Source organism: Solanum stenotomum, chromosome 2, assembly GCF_019186545.1.
Source record: "Solanum stenotomum isolate F172 chromosome 2, ASM1918654v1, whole genome shotgun sequence".
Classification (NCBI taxonomy): domain Eukaryota; kingdom Viridiplantae; phylum Streptophyta; class Magnoliopsida; order Solanales; family Solanaceae; genus Solanum; species Solanum stenotomum.
In genome coordinates, this window is record NC_064283.1 from 6,947,844 (window position 1) to 6,970,955 (window position 23,112).

Here is a 23,112-nt window from a genome sequence, read left to right on the forward strand (position 1 = left end):
GTAGCTTTGGGAGTTTTGGGGATTTTGCTTCTTTGTTCTGAACTAGAAAGTATATGGCTGGTTAGTGGGATATTAAAAACGGCATATAGGTAAGGATACATGTCTTCATACACTGTACCCTCCCTAGACCTTGCTTGTGGGACTATACTGGGTATGTTGTTGTATAGTCAAGAATAAATTGATAGCAGCAACAGAGAGTGAAGTAATATTAGGGTTACTTAATTAAACATGTCCTAATAAAAAACTTATCCAACATTTTATACAATTGAATAGCACCAAAATTTTCTTATCTTAGTTTAATCAGCAAACTATCTGATAGCTTTAATCTGCTAAATCAGATGATTAGATTTCTACTTACCACAAACCTATACAAAAGGATTGATTTCATTTCCAGACAATCACAATGAAGAACTTCAGCTCAGTAGCGCTTCACAGCCTCTCAACATCTCCTCATAGGATAGATGACGTGTATGTATCGGGCACCATGGAATTTCAGCTAGCCAAGATTGGCATCAGCAACCAATTCTCGAGGCACCAATCAAGGTCCTATACGACAAGCATGTTCACCATCTTCCACTCTCAGTCTAACGCGTATCTGAAAGTTGTGTGACATACAACAAACTAGGGAAGTCAAAAAGTGACTAGGCATCATCTAGAGTTTGTACTTGGAGGGACTACAGCTTGACCTTTCTCTGTATTTGGGAGGCTATCTGATTTTACTTTGTCCAAATTTGGATGGACTTCCTTTTTTGTTCCTTGATCTGGATGCTGAAGTGATTGACCATCATCCAGTCTATTCTTTTCTGATGTTTGACTTCGAGATGCTTGAACCTTTCCGTTGTTTTTGACAGGCTGATCAGACTGGTTTTTGTCTAGGTGTTGGAGTTCACTTGCAATTTGGGTACGACGTTCTTTCAAGAAGTTGAGCCTGTTTGTCAGCTTTGATAATGCTGATGTTGTAGTATTAGCTCCCTGTCAATCAAAGATGTCTATTACATTTCGTAGACCCTAAAGATATATATAGGATCTTATAAGCCCTTTTTTTTATAAAAAAAAAGGCAAAAGAATATAGGATTGAACAGCCTCGATACAATTGGTATACATGATTTATGCCAGATACTGATGTTATGTGCTAAAAGATCTTTTGTCAAATTCACAATTAGTTGGTGAATCCCTCTAGAAAGAATCCTTTTTAACTCCCTCTCAGCCAAACAAAACATGTTCAATGATCTTAAAGTGTCTGAGCAAGGCAGCATAAACAAGTAGAATGCGTGAGCTGATACGAAGAAGAGAGTAGAAAAGCATAGGCAAGCTTTAGTTCATATTTCTCACCAAAACCATCTTAAACTACAAAAATTTCAATAATTTGCCTCAACTTGAAAGTTGAGACTCAGCTTTTGTTTTTTATGCCCACAGGAAAAAGGAATAGAAGCTTAAACTTCCAGATAAACCATAAAACTTGCCTCATTCCTAGAAGTAGATTTTCTAATACTGGCTGAAGCAGCCTTGCTCATCTCCACTTCCACAGAAGAGTTGGCGCTTTGTGATGAATCTGCCTGCTTACTAGCTTCATACTTACTAGTTTCCATATCCTTATGTTTATCCTTGCTGCACCAAGATCGAGATGGTGAAGGATAAGAGACAAAACTAGACAAGATTCCAATAGAATAACAATGGCAAAGTGGCTCATTGTATTAGAAGCATCAAAACTCCACGAAACTTTAACTTATCAACTTAAGTCTCCTACACAAACAGCAGTGTAGAAACAAGAGCATCCTTGAATTTTAACTTAGACAAGAGGGAAACAGCATATCAAAATCATTCATTTTCTTTCCTTATCTTTTCATTGATATGAATAGTGTGGTAGTGATAACAATCTATAACTTGAACTGAAGCAGTATTGTACCATGTACATTTTTTTTTGATGAAGATGTTATATTAGCAGGGCATCAAGTGGATGCCGATAGTTACATAAGAGAGTCCTGGTTAGCTCGTGAGAACAAAAACTCCTTTTCTAAAACTGGGAGCTAACCAGAAAGCAAAAAATGGTTTCTAAACCATAGTGAGGGAGCTGATAAAATCTATAAGGGAGATTATATCATTTACAGGGGATAGATTGCTCCAACAAAATAAGTTAAAAAGACAAAAAGACTTCAAACTACTGCTAGGAGTTGAGATGCCATCAAAACATCTGAGATTCCTTTCCTTCCAAATACACCGAAAAATGCATGCGGGAATCATCTGCCAGGTCTTCTTGATGGAAAGTATTGTACCATGGCCATACAACATAAACAGGAAGAAGCAACACAATAATTACCTTTTTCCCTGATTATTTAGACTTTCCTGTGGTTGATTGCCCGAGTCGGCACGAAGTTTGGAATTTTGTTCGCGTTGTTTACTAAGATGCAATCCAAGATCATCAGCCCTCTGTTTCAGATTGTTGACATCTGCCTCTGCCTGAGCAATCTCCTGAAGTTCATTCTTCATCTATACCATAAAGAAAATTATAGTTCTAGCATAAGCAAGCCACACCATAAATAGGCAAAGTTGAAAGAAAACTGACCATCCCATCTATACTGGAAGAGGCAGGTAATTTGCCTTCAAGTCCAGCTTCCAGAAGTATCCTTAATTCCCTCTCCCTCTGTAGTTGTTCCTGAAGCCTTGTTACCTGGTCACGCCAACAATTTCATTGCATTCATTTATAAAATTGGAGATGGGAATAATTAAGCTTCTATGTTCTAAGGACAGTTGGAATATATAAAGAAAAAGAACAAACAAGTCTATATCAACCGCTGAGTTTTACATGTTTGGTTTATGATTCCAGTCAACAAGAAAGCGAAGTACTTTTGTGGATCTACTCCATAGTGCATCGTGTGGAGATGTTTTGAGGACAAACAACCAGTCTTTACTGTAATAGGTGTTTTTGAATTATTGAATTAACTGTTAGCCCACACCCTTGTGAGTTTTTCAATAATCCATACTTGTAGCAAGGAAATATTGTAACTCCTCCACCAAGTGAGTAAACAATTTACTATAAATATTAAGGATATATTTTTTCCTTGAAGGGTTTAGCAATGGCACCAGCAAATAAGAGAACACATACTGTAGTCCAGCATAACCGTAAACTAAAAAAAGTTAAGAAGCAAAGAGAGAATCAGCTCAAATGCGCGGAAGATCAAGAGGCTTTAAGAAGGAATGAGAAGTAAAAAGTTCAATGCGCACCCAATGAAAAACAATAAGAGGAAAAGAAAGGAGTAAACCACATACATCTTTTTCAAGTGCCAGACGACGCACATGCAAAGCATCTTTTCGCTTCTCCAAACTTTCTTGCAAAAGGGCATTACCTTTGGCCTATAATGAAGAGATACGTGCAGCACAAAGACCAAATATAGAAAGGTAAACATAAAATTAGGGAAAAGGTAATTCAGAAGTGAAAACTGATAAGACTTCTCAAGTAAAAGGATCTTATAACATGTACCTCCTCTTGAATCCTAGTTTGCAAGTCAGCTTTAATGGCCTCAAGCCTCTGGATTTCATCTCTAAAAACAAGTTCAAACACAACAGTTACCAGAATGGTAAAATCCATCTAAAATAATTTAGAACAGTAGACACTTTTTTAGGCAGGATCAAATGTGCTTGGGTTTAGGAATCATAGGTCAGAGTGCAAGTGCTGTTTGCATGATCATATTTGATATTTGAGTTCTCTTCCTCTATGTAGTAAGGATATATATATACATGCAACATAATTGTTCTACCACTGTTTTCATTTAGTAGTTGTGCTTTCTCTTGAATATCTTGGTTGGCCATCATTATAAGGAATTTTAACTCTTGATAGATGCATCACTTACTCTTCATCAAAGGGGATTTCAATTGATTCCATGGAGAGGTTCTTCTTGGCCTAAACTCAAAAAATGAAAAACCAAGAAATGAGACGTCAGAAAATATGCCAATATTCTAGTCATAAAAGAAGTAAAAAGTCCAAACAAGGATGTCCAAGTTTGATTGGTTTAAATAGTGCTAAATTAAGCAACAAACATGTACGGGCAATGATATGGCCAACGCAAAACACAGTGGCAAATAAGAAAGCTAGTCACAGTCTGAGCTAACTGTCAGCCAAAGGTATACAATAGTACTCACAGGAGTACGCCCCCAGATAGCAGGTCGTCGAACACTGTGTAGAGGTCCATTTAACATATTCGTTGACTTTTGAGAATTAGATGTTTCAATCTGTCCAGGTCCTACTTGTTCAACAGATTCATTTCCTTGTGCTCTCGAATTTTCACAACTTGGAGGCGGAACACTCTCACCCCCTTTATTGACATCATTCTGAACAGAAGTTTGAGGTAGACTTCTCGGTGAGCTTCCAGTAGTTTTGACGACGTCCACTTCAGTAGTCTTTAAACTAGTTTTAGAAACTTGAGAGCTCTGCACAATTAGTCGTGATATATGTGAGCTCCAGCTTAGGCCAGGAATGAATGGAATGTACTAAAATGTCCTTTAAGCTTGTGGTCTTAAACATGCCATGTGGAAAATTAGAATTAAAGAGATGCCAAAAAAGGAAAATGTATTCTTTATGAAACGGATTAGAAAGGAAAGTAGGGCAAACAAATTGAAACGGCGAGTAATATCTTAACAAGCACAAGTTTCAATGATCACTGTAGAAGCAAAATATACTGCTGCACCTGAGTGAAAGGGTAAAGTAGGAAAGAGGGACTAGAAAGTTCCAGCATCATGCAACACAGTGCTTGACAAAAGAAGACGGATGAGAATAGAACAGTGAAGACAATGAAGAAAGAACCTTATTACTATCTTCACTCTCGCCAACTTCATGGGTTGTTGTACAGGAATCATGATCAGAATCATCAATATCAGCGTGAGAGCCCTCTTCCGCATCATCATCTTCATCTTCTTCATCATAGCTGTAATCATCATCAGTAAATTCTTCTCCACTCTCGGTTCCACTACCATCTGAGTCAGAGTATAATTCAGGCGATACAGAGCCTTCCTGCAAAGATTAAAAACATTTACTTAAAGAGGAAAGAATTGGAGGGCTACATAGAAGATTTCATTGTCTTCTCACTATCTCAGAGAAATAGAAATATATCCCAGCACTCTGAGGTTCCAGATGAACCAAAAATGTTACCCCTTAACATAACGTCAGGGGCAGAAGCAACTAGGGAAGTACAGAACTGAGGATGATGAGGTAGACCATACCCCGAACAATTTTATCATACTCCTCTAACAATGTGATGATGATGGCTTAATGTATAATTCAGGTGCAGAAGCAACTAGGGAAATACAGAACTGAAGATGACATAAACTATACCCCAAATAATTTATCATACTCCTCTAGCAATGTGATGACAATGGCTTGAGCATGGTTAGCTGCAGCAGCTGCCTGCAGAAGTTGAACAGAGCTATCACCACTCATAGCAAAGTCATTTCCTAGCTCACAGTCTCCAGCTAGAAGTGGGCGAAGAAGCAAAGGTGCCATGCAAGCTGCCACTGCTGACGTGCTCATTCTATTTTGAGTTTTATTGGAAACCACAGTTTGCATCATCATAAGAATCCTGATGGACATCAGAAGAAAGCATCACATGAGAACTAAAAAATTGTTCAGCAGCCCAGAAGAAGCTAAGTCAAATTTTAGAGCTTCTATAAGCATAAGGGGAAAAAGTCACTGCAGTGATTAAGCAACCTTACTAAAAGAGAAAATACTAGCTTATTCAATTTTTTACTTAAACTGACAAAATTTTATTTGGTCTATAGGCATTTAAATGCAGCTAGTTCACCCACAATACAGTAATTTAAATCTCTGTCAATAATTTTGCATCAAAGAACTCCCTATGTCCTATCTCCTCATTAGTAGAGTCTGAACTGAAATCTGTGAGAAGAACTCCATCCTCTTGTTCACAAAGGAAATAGTGGTACATTGTCGCCACCTCCAATTTTCAGAATCATTTTCTAACCACTGATAACATGTATGCCTCCCTCTTTTTCCAATACTTTTTCGGATATCACGTCACCTTTAGAATTCAATTCATTTGAGTTGTTGATGTAGTCTGGATTTGATACTAGTCAGAATCCTTTTCCTTCAAGATCAAAATTTTGTAACAACAACCATCTCCGATGACAGTTGAAGTCCAGACATATCGGCTAAAACTCATATACTACTAAATGCCCATTGACCTAACATCAGAAAGACTGCAATTCATCTATTTCCCTTTCTGAACATGATTGGCTTTAACTTTGGACGGAAACTAGTGGAAATCAAAACATCTCCTAATATGAGACCTTCACACAAGCAGTAATCCTCAATGTTTGGATAACTCACTCCATGATGATATCGATGGATCCAACTCCGAAATCTTCTCCACCAAGCACATTTCTGGAAACAAAAGTCTATCCTTGTACCATCTTTTGACACCAAGTGGCAGATTCTTCCATACTAATTTGATGGAAATCGCCTTCCAGAGATAAGGCTGGTCAAGATGACGCCTCCTATATGATCTAGCTGAATCCAATTTAATCCGCTTTACTTTTTTATGCAACATAAACTAGGATTCATTACTCAATATGATCAGATGTCATTGCGAGAACTGTTGCAAATTATCTTGTTTACTGTTGATTTTAGAGATGAGAAGCTTCTCCCTTTGTGAGAACTTAACCAGCAGGTTTTGCACCAAATGTAAGAGTTACCACTTAGGACATTTCGTACCAAGAATTGTAAAAATTAACCAAGTGAAATATGAAAAATCTTCTGTCCAAAAAAAAAAACAAAGAAAAGATACATCAAAGCACATAAGCAAAAATATCAAGAGGTCCTGTTATTATATTTGGAAATGCAATACACAGTTGGCAATCTTCTAGCCAACACTCAATCAATTATTCAAATCCTCCAAAACAGAAAAGATTTAGCAAATCTGACAGCATGAATAGATGCAAAGATATCTCAACATGTGTGTTTGTGTTGTTATGCACAAACACAGACATAGAGCTAACTGAAATTATCTGCTAGAAAATGAAATGTTCAGACCAAAAAGCACCATACTGATAATACCCAAAAAAAAAAAGGGGGGGNGGGGGGGGGGGGCGCAGTGCACAAGACATCTTCACATCTATGCAGGGTCCAGGGAAGGATACTGATAATACCAAATTGATTTAAATGAGTACACTGGATCCAGCGAACTGTGTCACTGACAAAAATCAAAATAACATGAACAGTAAGAATCACAAACCTCTGCAGCAAACGACGGTTTGGTTCTGGAAATGTCTCCAATATAGCTGTATGCATAGCATTGACTCTAATGCCTCGCTCAGTTCCTATCAGCAATTACAAAAGTATTTTAACAGATATACTTACAAGCTGACAAATCTTCCCAACTTTTATCTTTGACGGAAATGTATAAATATCCTATCTTGTGATGAAAGCCACAGAAACACTTCAGGTAGTCCAAGATTCTTGTTGGCCAACATTCATGCTAGGATAAAACTTATATGATCATAGTTTTCCAACCATTTTTTCTATCTGCTTCACCCTGACTCACAATAAAGTTTAAGACCAAATTGACAAGCAGCTTTCATGAAGTCATAGGTGTCAAACAAACTCTATGCATAAATATATATATTTCATTTTGTGCCTGTTGAAAAGAAATTGCATAAGCATGACTAGGAATTCGCTTTAGTACATAAATCTAATAGATAGTTGCTTCGTATGGAAGGGTGGCAGTAAAGACATGGATCACAGGACTCGTGAATCACAGAAAAGAGTTGAGAATCTCGTGGTGAGTGGTTATTACTGTCAAAGGGGCTCTAGCAAATATTTCATCAAGAGAAATGGACCATGCATGTTATGCTATTGAATGAATAAAGTATATCTATACAACTCTACAAATCCTGGAGTAGTGATACTAAACGTATCCTTCTTTCTTCTATAAGAACTAGCTTAAATCATGTAAGGAAAAGAGGCAATCTAAAAGGACCCAACACAAGACAATAAACTTACTAAATGCTTCCAAAAGGGCATTGCAGCAAGATGCAGGAACTGGAGATGATGGCAACTCCCGCAGAATATACTGCAGAAATAAAGATGAATAGCAAGTTCCGAAAGTAATTTCATACAAACAATCTTATATAAACCCTATACTTCTGTTTTGAAGAATATACCTTCACACAATCAGCAATAACATGTGCATCCTCATCTGTACAAAAGTCAGTTTTACCTGGATTAAGAGAACAAAAGTTTGTTACTTATTGTAAGGCAAGTGAACTACACAAGAGACACTTGTACAAGTTTCCCCTCAAATGAGGAAAAGAAGTAAAAGATTTTTGACAGGTAAATGATCTTTCACAGCCATTATATCAAAACATATTATTTACTTGGCTAATAACAATCTGATGTCATTTGAGAATTGCATCTCATCTATCATAATTCAGTTGCATCTGAAAAGAGGAAACCACTTAAACACACATAGAAAAAGAAACTCAGCCAAATCTACAGCTCTATAAAGCTCACTATGAGACTTAACAACATTGTTGTGCACCACTAGGAGTAAGCTTATTATATATAGAGAGAGAAAGGAGTAAGCTTATTATTGCAACTTTTGAAGAGTAATGAAGTCTAGTCACCAGTGGCAAAATGTAAACTTTTTCAGCAGATACTTGGGTATCAACACCTAGTAAACAATAACAAAAATGAAATCCTCTCAATTTAAAGGTAACAGACCCTGTTCATATTCCCGTATTCGTTGTTCAACATCATCAACATCTGCTGCTTGCCGCAGGATGCCTTCAGTTCTAATCCCTGGAAGAAATTGTATAAGATCAGTACCATTCGATGAGAATGCAAGACATAAATAAATAAATGAACAGTCCACAAAATGAGAAGTATTAATTTTCTTTGACAAAAAATGAGAAGTTTCAATTGAAAGAAGGTTAGAGATAAGTAGAAGTTCTCCAAAAGCATATTTTTTAAAAATCAATTAGAGCATGAAAGTAGAGAGTAGTTTGTAGACCATTTATCTTCTAGCTAAACTTATTCATTATCAAAGACCACTTGAAATCACATCAAAGCAAAAGAAGAAGTACAGTAGGAAGAAGCACTGTCCTTACAAGTAAATGATTATTTTTTTTTATATAAGAAGAATAGGGAAGCATGGTGTTCATATTAAAACCGTAAAAAAACAATTTGACTATAAATCTCTTCTATCCCAATATTTGGTCCATTTTACTTCTACAGACTCAACTTGACTGATTCTCAGACTTCTATTTACGCAACTTGACTGGTTCTCAGCCTTAAATTGGACATAGAAAAATTCTCTTACTGAAATTGGCTTTGGAAACCAAAAGAATTTTTCAGAAACAGCCCAATTCGAAACAGTTTTTCCATTTTACAAACTGCATTTTGGCCCCCCTTTAGTGCTGAAAGCATTTAGTAGCAGAAAGAAACTTTTAGTTGGTTCTAACCTAATACTTTAGGCTTTTAATGATTTAATCGATAAAACTGCTAACCAGAATCAAATCCAGACACATATTTTTCCAAAACTCAACTCTGAAACTATTTCTCCCTAACCAAAATCTGAACAGCACTTCAGATATAACACAAAAAGTATACAAGTTACAAACTTTTCCAACCCTTTTCCTTCTTTTTTGTATTTCCACACCCTCGAGGAGAATAAATCATGTTCCTACTTACCCTCAAAACGACTCAAACCTCCAACTTATCCTCCACACGACTCGAACCTCCAACTTACCAGTTGGCAGTGGATGAAAACTACTACCTCTTCGAAAATCTTAGTCCAAGATTCCATTCTTCGACTCTTAGAAATTGAAACTTCAAGAAAGAGGGAATATTAATTTTAAGTTTTGACATTTTATATCAATGTTGAAGCCTAGAATCAGTTTGAAAAGCAACCTACTGGCGTAATCGATACAGATATCACAACCACCTAGTAGCATGGGACAATATATAAATAACAACAACAACAACATGCACAAAGTAATCCCACAGGTGTTAGTTTGGGGAGATTAGGATATACGCAGACCTTACCCCCACCATTGGGGAGTAGAGAGACCGTTTCCGATAGAACCTCGGCTCAAAACAAAGCAATGGGACAATAGGCAAATCTCATAGAAAAATAGACTCCTGCAGTGAATGGGAATGTGCAGCTGGGGTCCACCTACATTGGTCTTTCATTTCCTATAGAGTATAACAACTATGAATCCTCTAACTGAACAATCTCAAACATACCCATGTGGCAAAATTAGATACTGAAAACAAACAATGCATCTGATTTGATGAAAATGGATACTGGATCTCCTCATTCTTTAAGCAAGAATATGCACTTGGGAATAAGCCCCACTGAGAACTGATCCTTTACAGATGAAAGAAGTAATTGGAATTTGAAGCTGGATGCATAAGAAAGTAACATATATTTTTTTTTTTTGATAATAGTAACTGTGTATTCACACCAAAAAGCCCATCAAGCAAACGTTGATGGGGTAGGATTTACAACCCCTAAGGGCTTCATCAAGATTAAAAGACTAGATAGGAGGCTTTACAATTGTCTTTTGAAAGAAAGTAACATATTACAGAAGCAGCCATCCCATAGTTATTTGACACAGTAAAAGAAGCTTACCATGCTCTTCTACAAATCTCAGGGCTTTCTCCAAAAAAGATGGAGTTCCATCAATATCTTCCAGAGCAAGTAAAACTGGCCGACCAATTACCATGGACTTCACAGGCTGTCTATCATTAGCTACGAAGGCAAAATGAAATTAAAAAAGGTTGAAAATTAGATCCATGAAAAGTATATAATGTTAAACGACAATTACACATCTGGCAACGGCAATAGCAAGATAAAGACCAGTATGATGCATCCAGTCAGATTTCGGACTTCCTGAGAACAGAGCTCATAAGCTTTCTAAAAACAACTTCTCTACTTAAAAACTGTGACATATATTTACCACAGAAATAGAGATGTATACCTAACACTCATTAAAGTTATACATACATGTAGAAAAACAGAAACAGCTTGACTATTTTGCATTCGTAAAAGAAGTTCCTTATTAATCAAAATTAGTAAAGTTTCGTTGTAAGTAGAGTCACATTTTATTCCTCGACCTGCAATATGCATACCAGATGCTGGCCATTTAGAACAGATTAGTGAGAACTTACATTGCTCAAGTGAAACATCATCAGCATTGGCCTGATCATTCCTAAATATTCCATTTTGGCCCATTACAAGGGCGGCACTAGGTGCATTTGCCAAAGCCTCCTCAAGTGCAGTTTTCCACTCGAGCAAATCCTCTGATGTTTCCGCCTATGACATCAAAGCTCTTAGATTATATTAAGGTTTATACTTTACAGAAACAGATTCCTAGAATGCTAAGGATAATCAGGATGATACAATGCAACAATGAAAACAGCAAAAAGAAAGTTGAGTGAACCCATTTAGAAAGCAATGGGCATCCAAAAGAACTTTTAGAGTCGTTAATTCATTATTATCATGATACAGAAAAATAAAATATATGCCTTAGGCATGGAGAGCTACCAAGGACATGCATGTATAAACATGAGAATCAATAAGGACACTAACTTCGACATACAATGTGAAAAGCAATTGGTATTCCCTTCGTCCTATTTTATGTGAAGGTGTTACTCTTTGGGAAGTCAAATAGTTTTTTCTTCGACTACAGTTTTCTCAAACTTCCTTTAAATATTTTAAATAATCAGCTATTTTGACTTGTAGAACTTTTCGTATAGTTCTCAAATATGTTAACTTTATTTTTTTTTAAAATGTAGAATCTATACACAAATACTAAGTCAAAATTAAGTGTTTTGACCCTCGTACTCTGATAGCATAAATTGGAATAGAGGGAGTAACTAAAAAGCTTCTTTGCAAGCTGGTTACCACTCTGCCTTTGAGCTCGAAACTACTAATTAGGTGATTATTAATTGGGGCAACTTGAGGGAATGTTTACAATTCTCAAATAAAATGAAGAAAACTAATAAATTTGTAACATTCTAGGTATGCTTGAATATATTATTGGCAACGAAACAAATAAACTCAAGCTTTCAACTTATAATGTACTCAAAATAGTATCTATATTTCAGATTTATTTGTGAATTGTTAATCATCGTTAGATTTTAAAACGGTAAAAGTTACACAATTGAGCATAAACCAGTAAGGAGAATGATTTTCTTTTGTATAATGAGTCATATAGGAAAATGAAAACTCAATTTAAGGATGACAATAAGCAACAGAAGAATGATAAAACTGTTTAAGACAGAAAACAAAAGAGCGATCAGAAATAATGGCACCTTGAGTGTGAAAGCTCGCCCATCACGACCATCAGGAAATAGCACAGTCAACAGTTTCTTGTCTTCTTTGACAACCACACTGAATATTCATGGAAAAACATAGAATTATTCACCATTTTGGTGTTACTTGTCAAAAGGAAGCCACTCTACGAACTATCTTAAGCATAGATACTAAGCCAACCTGCCTGAACTGTTGAGATCAATACCACCCAGGGTTAAATTCACTTCACTTCCCTTTAGAGGAGTAGCATTCTGAAAAGAATCAGTCAAGGACATAAATTCATCGAGAAAAAATTAAATAAGTCAAAGGGACCATTGAGTACTCAAGATGATGCATTTTGAAGCATCAGATGATCGGTAACAAATAGGATTCATGGACTTATCAAAAACAAATAGGAGTTAGGAAAATATTCACATTTAGCTAATACTATTGATGGAAGATATTAAATGAACTGATCGAATAAAAACTCACTGATTTCATCAACCAAATGCTTTTTCAAAACTAGATGCTACACTATGAACCTGAATAGGATTCAAAGGTATAATTTCTTAATTAGTCGATCTCTATGACAAGAGAGTACATATTTTAAGGGAAATATATAAATTCAAACTAAGCTAAATCGAGGAAGAAATTTGTTCTGATTGCTTATGCTTCAATCTACACTAGCAAATCTTAGGAGGAATACAAAATATATCATAGCAAGTGAAAGTGATAGCATCCATGGAAGCTCTACTCCATTATAGGGCAAGATGAAGCTTTAGAAGCTCCGAGGAGCCAAGGAGGCCCATGACAAGGTCTCAAACCAAGGAGTTCAACGACAAAGCTAAATGGGCTTCAATCACTGGGGAAGAAGAGCTCAAACCCAAGGGAGATGAATTGTTCAAATGCTACAACTATTTGGCGGCCCAAGTTGAATTCCAAGAGGAGAAATATTGGGTTCCAAAATTCAGTTTTGAAGAGGTCCAAACTGGTGCCCAAAATCAGCCCAAAAGGAGGCCAATTTCAGCCCTTAAGTGGAGCTGAAACGAGCAGCCCAATCAAGACCAAACGAGGCTCAAAATTCACGACTAAGAGAACAAAATAGGCATTAGTTCAGCCACAAATATTAGGGTCGTTTCTAGCTTTGCCACCAAGCTAGGATTTCATTTTCCTACGTTCTAGATTATTCTTTTATGGTTTTATTAGGGATGGCGGCTACGTTGCTTTCTCCTATAAATAGGAGTATTTTTTCAATCATTAGGAACACATTACATTGAGATTAATAATATTTTGGAAGTTCTTTTGAATCTTCATGGCATGCACTTTGGGAATTTATCAACAACCTTTACTAGTGTCATAGTTCAAGGTATAAGGTAATTTCTTCCAGCTGTATCTTTGATTGCTTTTAGGTATTTGTTAAAGGCAACTAGTTTCTACATACTAATTGCTGTCCTAAGTTACTCAAAAGGTAGATCCAAATCTATCATTCTGATTCGTTTTCTCAAGTCTCATAAATCTATATATTGTTACTTGGATCTTGTCAAAGCTTTAGAACATGGCGTTCTAGGAAATTCTTGGATTGTTCCTTCAATTTCCCAAATCTTTATTTCTAGTTTTAAAATTCTTTTCTATTTTTGCTTCTGCACTTCTAAATATTCAATTCTACATTTGGGATATCCCTAACCTCATTGTTATCAAAAACATTTTTTTCCGAAACCATCTTTGTATTTAAATGCTCAAAAGTATAAGTAAGTCATTCATTTGCTATATGTTGCCAACAAGAACTGTGATCAGTATTCACACAAGGGAAAAAGTGAGTCATTCAAGAATGCAATTTCAAGGTCGAAGATGAATTGTAGATGCTAGCTGGATGCTAAAAATCTCGGAAGGACGAAAGAAATCCTGACAAATTGAAAAAGAGGGGATCTGATTTGAGCATGTTAAGTCAAATGAAGGATATACATAAGATTGTTCAAACATTGCTTTGAAATTTTGACGGCTAAGCTATGTGAAGGGAAACCATCCCCGGCGGTTAAAAGAGCACGAAATTAGAATGAAAGGTTTACCTATTTCAAAAAGAAAAAAATGAAAGGTTTACTACCACATTAGTTCATGCAATGGGATCTGGCTTAATTCGTGATTAGTCAAGCCCGTAATTCATTTCTGGCATGTCTTCAGTAACCCGAGAGTACTGATGTTAATCGAATTTACATCCATAAGTAGTTGGAGAGCCCAAGAGTGATGATGTTAATTTTAGCTACATCCATAAGTACTTGATCCGTCTTCATTACAAAATGACAAATTTGGCAAGGGGGCTAACCGGTGTATAATTCATCCTTTCTTTTTCACGCTTTTTGGATAGCTTTCAACATGGCAAGCACCTCATTGGAGCTCATTTAGATACTACTCTCCCATGTAATATACATGTAGAGTGATATCCAAATCACGAATCACTCTAACAAGTTAGAATAACCAAGAAGATATACTACAGGATTCAATAAACCATGATATGATAATTGGCAAATACTTGCATAATAAGCGAGTAAGTAACTTAGGTTCTACTAGGTAGTAAGGAATGATGGGTTCGGTATACAACATCAAACTTACAGGATCAGTTCTGTAGAAGACCAATGAGGTACGAGTTAGAATGAACCACCTCTTCTTCCATGATGTCCATCCAATTCCTACATGCAATAGATATCACAAATATCAACAAAAACCCAAGTTTTATACAAGTAAAAAATCTCTATTTTTCTTCTTGCTTTCTGATAAAGATATGAAATATGTTGAGTATACGCCTGAAACTCCAGATTCCTGTTCTTTTTTAACTAGAAATTAGCAAATAAGTAATGGACACATGTAATACAAGACAATAAAGCATATCTGACAGCACACAAAAGCAAATAGAACCACAAAAGTAGCTAAAAATATTTGTCAAGAGAGATCAAGAAAGCAGACCATAAAAAAGAACAGAAAAAAGTGTTGTTACTTTCCTCAAAAGAATTTATGTTCTGCATAAAATTACAGTAAAAACATCTTTTCTAACTAATGGAAAATGAGCTGAGAGAACTGCACATCAAATGGTAACATGAAAGATATTCACAAATAACTATAATCCAAGATCATGCATGGCAACCCAATTTATCTTTGCTGCAAATACATGACATAATCATTCTTATTCGTAGGAGAGTTGACTTCAAATCTGTCGTGGTCGTTTGAAAGCAGAAACTATTTGGTTTGTGGAAGGTGTTTTATTTGCTTTTTTTATTCTTTTTGTGCTTCAGAAGGAAGAATAATAGAAACTGAACTATCACAGATCCTTTTCTTTCCTCTCTTCTTTTTGGGATCTTACTGAACACATGATATTAAGTTTTTTTTTTTTTTTTGATGACAAGGGAAACCCGCAGCCGCTACCCTTTGGGTGCACACAGGGTAAAACCCCCGCTCCTATGCAATAGCTCGCAAACCACATAAGAGAGGTAACCCGCACTAGGCAAGCCTGGTGCGACGAGCTCGACCCAGAAGGCAAACCCCTTGCTTTTGCTGGCAAGGGGTTTCGAACTTGAGACCTCCAACATCGAAGTCTTAAGCCCAAACCACCGGGCCACCCCGAAGTTTTCTAATGGGTATAAACAGATCTGTGCCACACAAAACACTAGAAAGTACACACTTTCCTTCAGTTATTATACCATCTTCTGGCCTACAATTATAACTTGTAATACCGAGTTCCTACCCCCTCGTTTAGACGCCAAGACAAAAAACCAAAATGTTTCTTACAACTTTTTTTTTGATAACCGAGAAAGCCATATGTGACCCGCCCTTTGGACCAATCACAGTCTTCTAAATAGGGTGGATAATGGGCCCACCCCTCTACCCTTCTCCACTTAAATACCGGGCTTCGCTTTGCATGGTGTGGGGCATGAACCTGCGACCTAAACCACAAATCCTCCACCTTTTGGGGCCAAAATGCTTCTTACAACTATATAGTAAACATGTGATGTTATAGAATTTTAGTGCAATTACAAAAAAGAAAAAACTTATGATTCAAAAGAAGAAACATGACACTGGAAATAGGAAACATAAGTGTGAAAGTGGGAGATAAAAACAAGAGAAGAGAAATCACATTCCACTTTGCAACTCTATCCAAAAAATTATAGCATAGAAGAGAAGACAAACCTTTTGATGATAAAAACAAGTTACCGCTTCTGTAGACCTGCCAAGACCAAATTTTTATCTTCAGCCAACTCCATCATTATCTTCTTTAGAATGCAGATCATCCACAATCTCTAAATTTACTCAACTACTTAGACAAATATCAAATGCATGCAGATGGAAAATTGTTTTAGGTAAAACTGCAGAACAGAGTGGACTTTTAACCTGAGGAAGCAGATCACTCTCTTAAGTAGCCAAATTGTAAAGAATCAATTTTGTTTTTGACAAGCAGGTTACACTCCAAAACATGACATCTCTCACACAAAAAAAACTAATAGTATAGAAAAAGTCATTTATCAAAAGTTTGTCGACCAATCACAAGATGAAATACATGTTCTCAGTTTGTATCCCATTCTTTATTGCTATTACTACATGCCATTATACAAAAAAAAAAAAGAGACTTTTATCAAATCTAAGTATGATTTTTTTTCAAGCATTTTATGAAAAATAAGGAAAAGGGGTAAAGGGTCTTCACTAATTTATGCACCATTAGACAAGAGATTAAGAACAATGAATCAAAATGCTAAACATCAATAAACCAACTGACCTTATTTCCACCACGAACTTGATCATTAGCCCCAGGTGGTGGTGGAGGTTGATTCACCCCTTCAACCTGATTATTAAACAAAAAATATGAAAAAAACAAGAAACAATCACAGTAAACACATACAGAACAACAATGAGATGAAAATCCAAGAACCTTAGAAGCATCAGCGCTGCGATTAGTCGTCATGATGTAATTACAAATAACATTCGTCAATCTTGATCAACCACACAAAATAATCAAAATCAAAAAAAGTTCCTGCATTTGGGGAAAAAGAATGAATGAAACAGTAATCAAACCAGACCCATCGACAATGTACCTCAAAAAAGTTCAAGAAAACGATGATTACGAGGTAGATATGCAATTTAAAGATGTGGGATCAAAGCAAAATGTCACCTTTTCAAAGAAAACCCATTGGAAAAGGAGACAAGTAAATGTTGTTTGTTGTAAAAAAAAATTCCCTTTTTGATTGAGAGTAAAGTTGGAAAGTGGAGAAGATTGGGTAACGGAAAACCGAGAGTCAAGCAAAGGAATTAGTGTAGGAGAAGTTAGAGAGAGAAAGAGGCAAATTTGTTCATCTCAACGCCAACTTTGTGTGTGTATCTCTGTTATTCCTCAAATTGAGCGGGGGGGACATAAGACCTTTTCTTTTTTCTTACACGTCGACCTTATGTCTCTCTATTTTCTTACTCCGTCTGTCTCAATTTACGTGATATTTTTCATTTTTTGAAAATCAAACAATTTAAGTTTGATCGATAATTTACGCATCTTCAAATTTTTAGAATTGAAATTTATGTATTTATAAACTACGTAAAAAGTACTATAAGTCACCATATTTGACGGTTCAAAAAGATGTATGAAAAATTTACAGTTAAAAATAGATTTATTTGAATCTCGTAATCCGAAAAGTGTCACATAAATTGAAGCGAAAGGAGTACATTTTTTTCTTTTTTCACATTTCTCTAATGTTTTACACATATTCTTTTGGATGGAAAATAATGGTTTTTATTTTTGGTTTTGTTTTGACCCTTGTTTGGTTAATAGTTGTAAGTTGTTTTTGAGGGTAACGAGGTTGAGGTAGTTCAGATATATGAAGATAATATATTATATACAGTTGTTTTAGTATATGTTAGTTATAAAGAGTATAAGGGAAAGAGGTGATTAGGTAGAATATGACACGTTTATCGCTTATAGAGGAAATTGTTTTGGATATATAGAAAGATATGGAGGTCGAGAATAATATTAGAAGATTAGTGGATAGTCAAGCGTTGTCTAATTTCCTTCTAAATATTGTTGTTTTTACTGTCATACTATTTTATTTTTCAATTTTAGTATTTCATGTTGTTACTTTGGCTTTAGTATTTGTTTTACATACTCAATTTTTTAATATGATTTATCTATCGGAAGCGGTCTCAAAGTTGCACTCACACCATCCTTCCTAGACCTACTCGTTATTGTTGACTTGTAGTTCTACTTTGTTTTGCCCCTTGTTTGGGTAATACTTTATAGTTTGTTTTGCCCCTTTCTTGGGTTAATAGTTTGTTTGTTTTTTCTTTTTTTTTTGCGTGTGAAAAGTGAAAAATGAAAGTTTTTCGATTAAATTAGAATCTTATACTTAATTAGTATAAACGTGCAATTACAATTAAAAGCAATTGACATAGTTTAACAAATAATACTATTGCTTACAAGTTTAGAACGAGATACTATGGACTAATAACTTGTAATTGTTTTGTTCATTAATCTTTTGTAATATTGTTCTTGTATCGTGTTATTATTGTGAATTATATATTTTTTTCGTTATCTAAATTGAGTTTGTCTATTTTATTGCAATAACATTTTAAAATTAAAATTTAGATATCATGAAAAATATTAAAAGTTATAATTATTTGCATAATAATATGGTAAAAACTATATTTAAAAATATCAATCAATATTGATGTAATTTGGCTCTCGAGATAAATCTAACTTATCTAACATAGTGACCATTAACTGCTATAATTAATATTGGCAGATTGAGGGCATATGGTCTCGTTAAGAGTCATTTATTATATTATTGCAATCAAATTATTGCCTCTTCCCATGAACTAACTCAAAAGAAATCACTCCTTGTACCAAATAAAAAAAAGATACATCTAAAAATATTAATGAATATTTGTGTAGTTTGACTCTTGAAGATAAACATGATAAGTATTTTGGAACGAAAGAAATATACGCAATAAATAATTAAAATAATACTAAATAAACCTTTTTTAATGTGGTAATACATAAAACCTTTAATTTACTCTTAAATTGTTTCTTTTTTTCATGTGATCAAGGTTATAGGTGAATATAGTGTCGCGATATCATATTTAACCGAATAAATATTTTTCAAGTGGGGCATAACTTTATGTGTGAATTTCTTAAAATTATAGTAATAAAAATCAAATAGATTGAGTTTATAATTTATAAATATAATAAATTAAATACTAAAAACTTTTATAATTACATATAGAACTTAAATTTTGAAATCCACCCAAAATTATGTACTTCTAATACAAATAATGCAAAGTCATTTAAGTGTCCCAACGAACAAACTCCTAAATTAGTACATCAAATAAAGCCACATCCATCAAAATTTGTTAATACTGTACAAAATTTGATTGTATTCACTTTAATTTCATCAATTATTTTCCTTGATGAGCTTTAAATGAACACAATAATTGTTTTTCAAGAATAATTAATTTATTTTAACTATTTTTCAGACAAAAAAAAGAGTTTAAATATTTTAAATTTCTTATTATTCCTTTCTTGATTTGGTTGATTTAATTTGTTTGATCTAGATATTGATCAATTAATTTCTTTCTGGTGGGAAACATGAATATATTTTTGGATATTTTTTACAAAGGTTGAACTAATATTTATTTCTTTAATTAATCAAAATATTATAAATTAAATAAAGAAAATGAAAGGTGACCAACCTATACTACTTCTAAGTAACGCATTTCATCGTATTTGATAATGTTGGCCACACCATCCACTATTTCATTATAATTCATAATTTAAAAAATCAAGTAGGGTATTTTTAAAAATTATTTTAATCATTTCAAAAAATAAATAATGATACCTCTTACAACATACTATATTATAGTCTATATATATATGCTTCGTGTACCTTTTCTTCTATATTTTAATCATTCCAATTATACTTATGACATACTTTATTGTGAGACATGAGTGCATGTATCAAATATCTTCTTTAATTCCTTGCATCATCATCATTATTATTATTATCAATATTAATAATAAATAAATGAATAAATGAAAATACTCAACACTTTCCTCTATCTATATTCACCATTATGTTATTTTAATTTGTGAAGTATTTATTGAGTGAAACGTTTAAAAGAGAAAACGATGATAATTTAGCTAAATAATCTCATATTAAGGATTTTAAATTATTTCTTGAAGTTTGTGTAACAACATTATAGATTAAACTTAGAACTACTAATAACTCGTTGATAAATATAATCACACGAGAGTCCAATTCAAGAGGAATACACTATGTCTGCATTTATACATAGTTCGCCAAAATTTGTTAACACAATAACATAATGCGATAGCTAATTTTAATTTATTTTTAATATATATATATATATATATACTACAAAAGTCAATTTTTTTTAAGAATGTCAATGATACCTAAATGTTGGCAGAAGAAGACCTTTTCCTTTGCTTCTTTTGACTTCAATATTGATGGAGACACACACTTCCTAAATCAATGCCTGATGTACCTGCACTAATTATGAAAACACTATACAAAATATTGGAGAATAATCATTTATGTAATATGTAGAAAGTTAAAAAATTTGTTTTTAGAATATATATCTTTTTCAGAAAAAAAAATATATAACAAAAGGGAACAAATTAATAGAATTTTCCAACTCAATACTAATTTATTTAGTGTAATTTGTGCAACATTTGAGACTTTTTTTCCCCCAATAAATGGATTGATAATTTTTTTTAATAGAATAGTGGTGATTAAATTAGCTTCTCATTGACAAGGTTATTACTAATATTAACCAGATTGATTATTGATACATCTATTATAGTATTTATCACCTAAGTAGATGAAAAATGAAACTTAATATTAACCAGATTAATTATTGATACATCTATTACAATGTTATTGGTATATATATATATATAAGCTCATTTGGAATTGATTTAATATTAAAATGGCATCGGAATTAAATTGCTAAAAAAAGTTTATATAGTTTGCATCCGACATGATAAACTTATGTCAAAAGAACTTAAATTTAACTTAAAAGATAATAGACTCAGCAAAGTATGATTGATGTGATTTCAACGTCTCACAATTAAGAAACTTAATTTATTGTTATAACCTGAATTTTTTATTACAATGTGAGCTTGATATCAAGGGCGGAGCCATCTTAGGTGAAGGGTGTCTGGTATACATCCTTCACCAGAAAATTATATGGTGTACAAAGGTTAAATGTTAGTTATTGCCATGGCTTGATATACTATGATTGATAAATAAATGTTGGAATGCCTTGATAATATTATTATAAAATTATAAATGATGGTTGGCAATCACCATATTAGATCATTATTATTTTTTCCATTATGCGACATATAACAAATAATTATTTTTTCTATATATATATATATATATAGAAAGAACATTATAGAAATTTAATTGAAAATAAATATATACCTACTGAACTCATATGCAATCAGATAACAAATTATGCTTGAGAAATATAACAAGTATTTTGAGTTGGGTAAATTAAATAGGATTTCCTTACCAAGAAGATATATTTTTGAATAATGTGTATATTATATCCAGAGAAAGAGTAGATATATTTTGGCAGAAATTATCGGTGAACATCTAAAATTGACACAATTTTTCACTTAGATATCTCAAGTGAGCCTTTTACATTTTAAACACATGTAGTAGGCTCCTGTTGTGTTATAAATATTGAAAACACCCTTAAATTCGGCGCAAATTATTAGTTTCATCCCCGAACTATTGAGAGTCTTTAAAACACCCCTTTACTTGAGTAACTGAACGTAAATACACCCCCGATCTTACAACATGAATGAAATACACTCCTAAATTATCGTTAAGTTTAAGAGTGTTTTCAATACTTTTCTCAACTTCTTATTAAGAGTTTCATGCTCCTACAAGAGTTTGAGACTACTTACTATGTCATGTGACAAATCGAGGGTGAATCTAAGTTTAGTTAGTCAAGTAAAAGGGTGTTTTAAGACTGTTAATAATTTAAGGACGAAACTGATAATTTACGTTAAGTTCAGAGATATTCTCAAATACTTCTCACTTTAAACAACTTTCTACATATTCATTTATAAAAGATGAACATATACTTGGCATGGTCTATTTGTATGTGGTATACATCATGAGCAAGAAATCAATAATGGCAAGTGCAATAAAGGGTAGCTCCTCATGAGCCAAGACAAAGAGAGTGATGATATATATGTCAGAGAAGTGGAGGGACCTTAATTGGCCCCTTCTTCTTCTAAAAGAATATATAGCGGTAGTAAGAGGTGGAGCCAAAATTAGGAAGTTTGAAGTTTTACTAAGCCATCAATTAATTTTGTTAAGGGGTTTATATATATATATATATATATATATATATATATATTATTTAATTTTCTAATAGAAATACATAATCTACGAAAAAGCTATCGAGTTCGTCCAAACTCAACTCCACCTTTGAGCAGTATACCTTTTTTAAGCAGTAAATGACATGGTGAAAAAAGTAAAAGCATGCAGAGACTGAAATTAAGAATATATAAGAAAACAAATATCTTCTGCCACTTAGCACATGCACAATTAAAAAAAATTTGCTTTCTTCTTACTTTGTTAGGAATAAATAACTAAGCATGTGTATAAAACATAAAATAGTGGGCAAAAAGTGGGTTGTCCTACCAATTAATTTTCCCTAATTTTGACAAACAATAAGAAGAAGTTCATTTAAAGTCTATGGACTAATTAGTTATATATACTGATCAGTAGGTGGTTTGATTGTACAC

At 33.9% G+C, this 23,112-nt stretch overlaps 1 protein-coding gene across 3 annotated transcripts; it reads right to left on the bottom strand.

Moving 5' to 3' along the window:
* Positions 1–209: 209 nt before the first annotated feature.
* Positions 210–17,677, bottom strand: LOC125854416 (rho GTPase-activating protein REN1). Of its 3 annotated transcripts, none has more exons than XM_049533953.1 (23): positions 17,455–17,677; positions 17,215–17,316; positions 17,062–17,127; positions 16,479–16,515; positions 14,910–14,986; positions 12,504–12,574; positions 12,323–12,401; positions 11,177–11,321; positions 10,638–10,757; positions 8,726–8,803; positions 8,167–8,222; positions 8,006–8,075; positions 7,239–7,323; positions 5,327–5,570; positions 4,799–5,005; positions 4,138–4,425; positions 3,849–3,898; positions 3,479–3,539; positions 3,268–3,351; positions 2,564–2,668; positions 2,318–2,487; positions 1,464–1,608; positions 210–972 (listed from the first exon to the last, which is right to left on the bottom strand). In XM_049533953.1, the coding sequence occupies exons 2-23, from the start codon at positions 17,245–17,247 to the stop codon at positions 649–651; spliced, it is 2,595 nt and encodes an 864-aa protein (XP_049389910.1). In that variant the 5' UTR covers positions 17,248–17,316; positions 17,455–17,677; the 3' UTR covers positions 210–648. The 3 variants fall into 3 exon arrangements, with proteins under 3 accessions (XP_049389910.1, XP_049389911.1, XP_049389912.1); XM_049533954.1 differs by having other exon boundaries at positions 210–968; positions 1,460–1,608; XM_049533955.1 differs by lacking the exons at positions 14,910–14,986; positions 16,479–16,515; positions 17,062–17,127; positions 17,215–17,316; positions 17,455–17,677 and having other exon boundaries at positions 12,508–12,548.
* Positions 17,678–23,112: the final 5,435 nt, after the last annotated feature.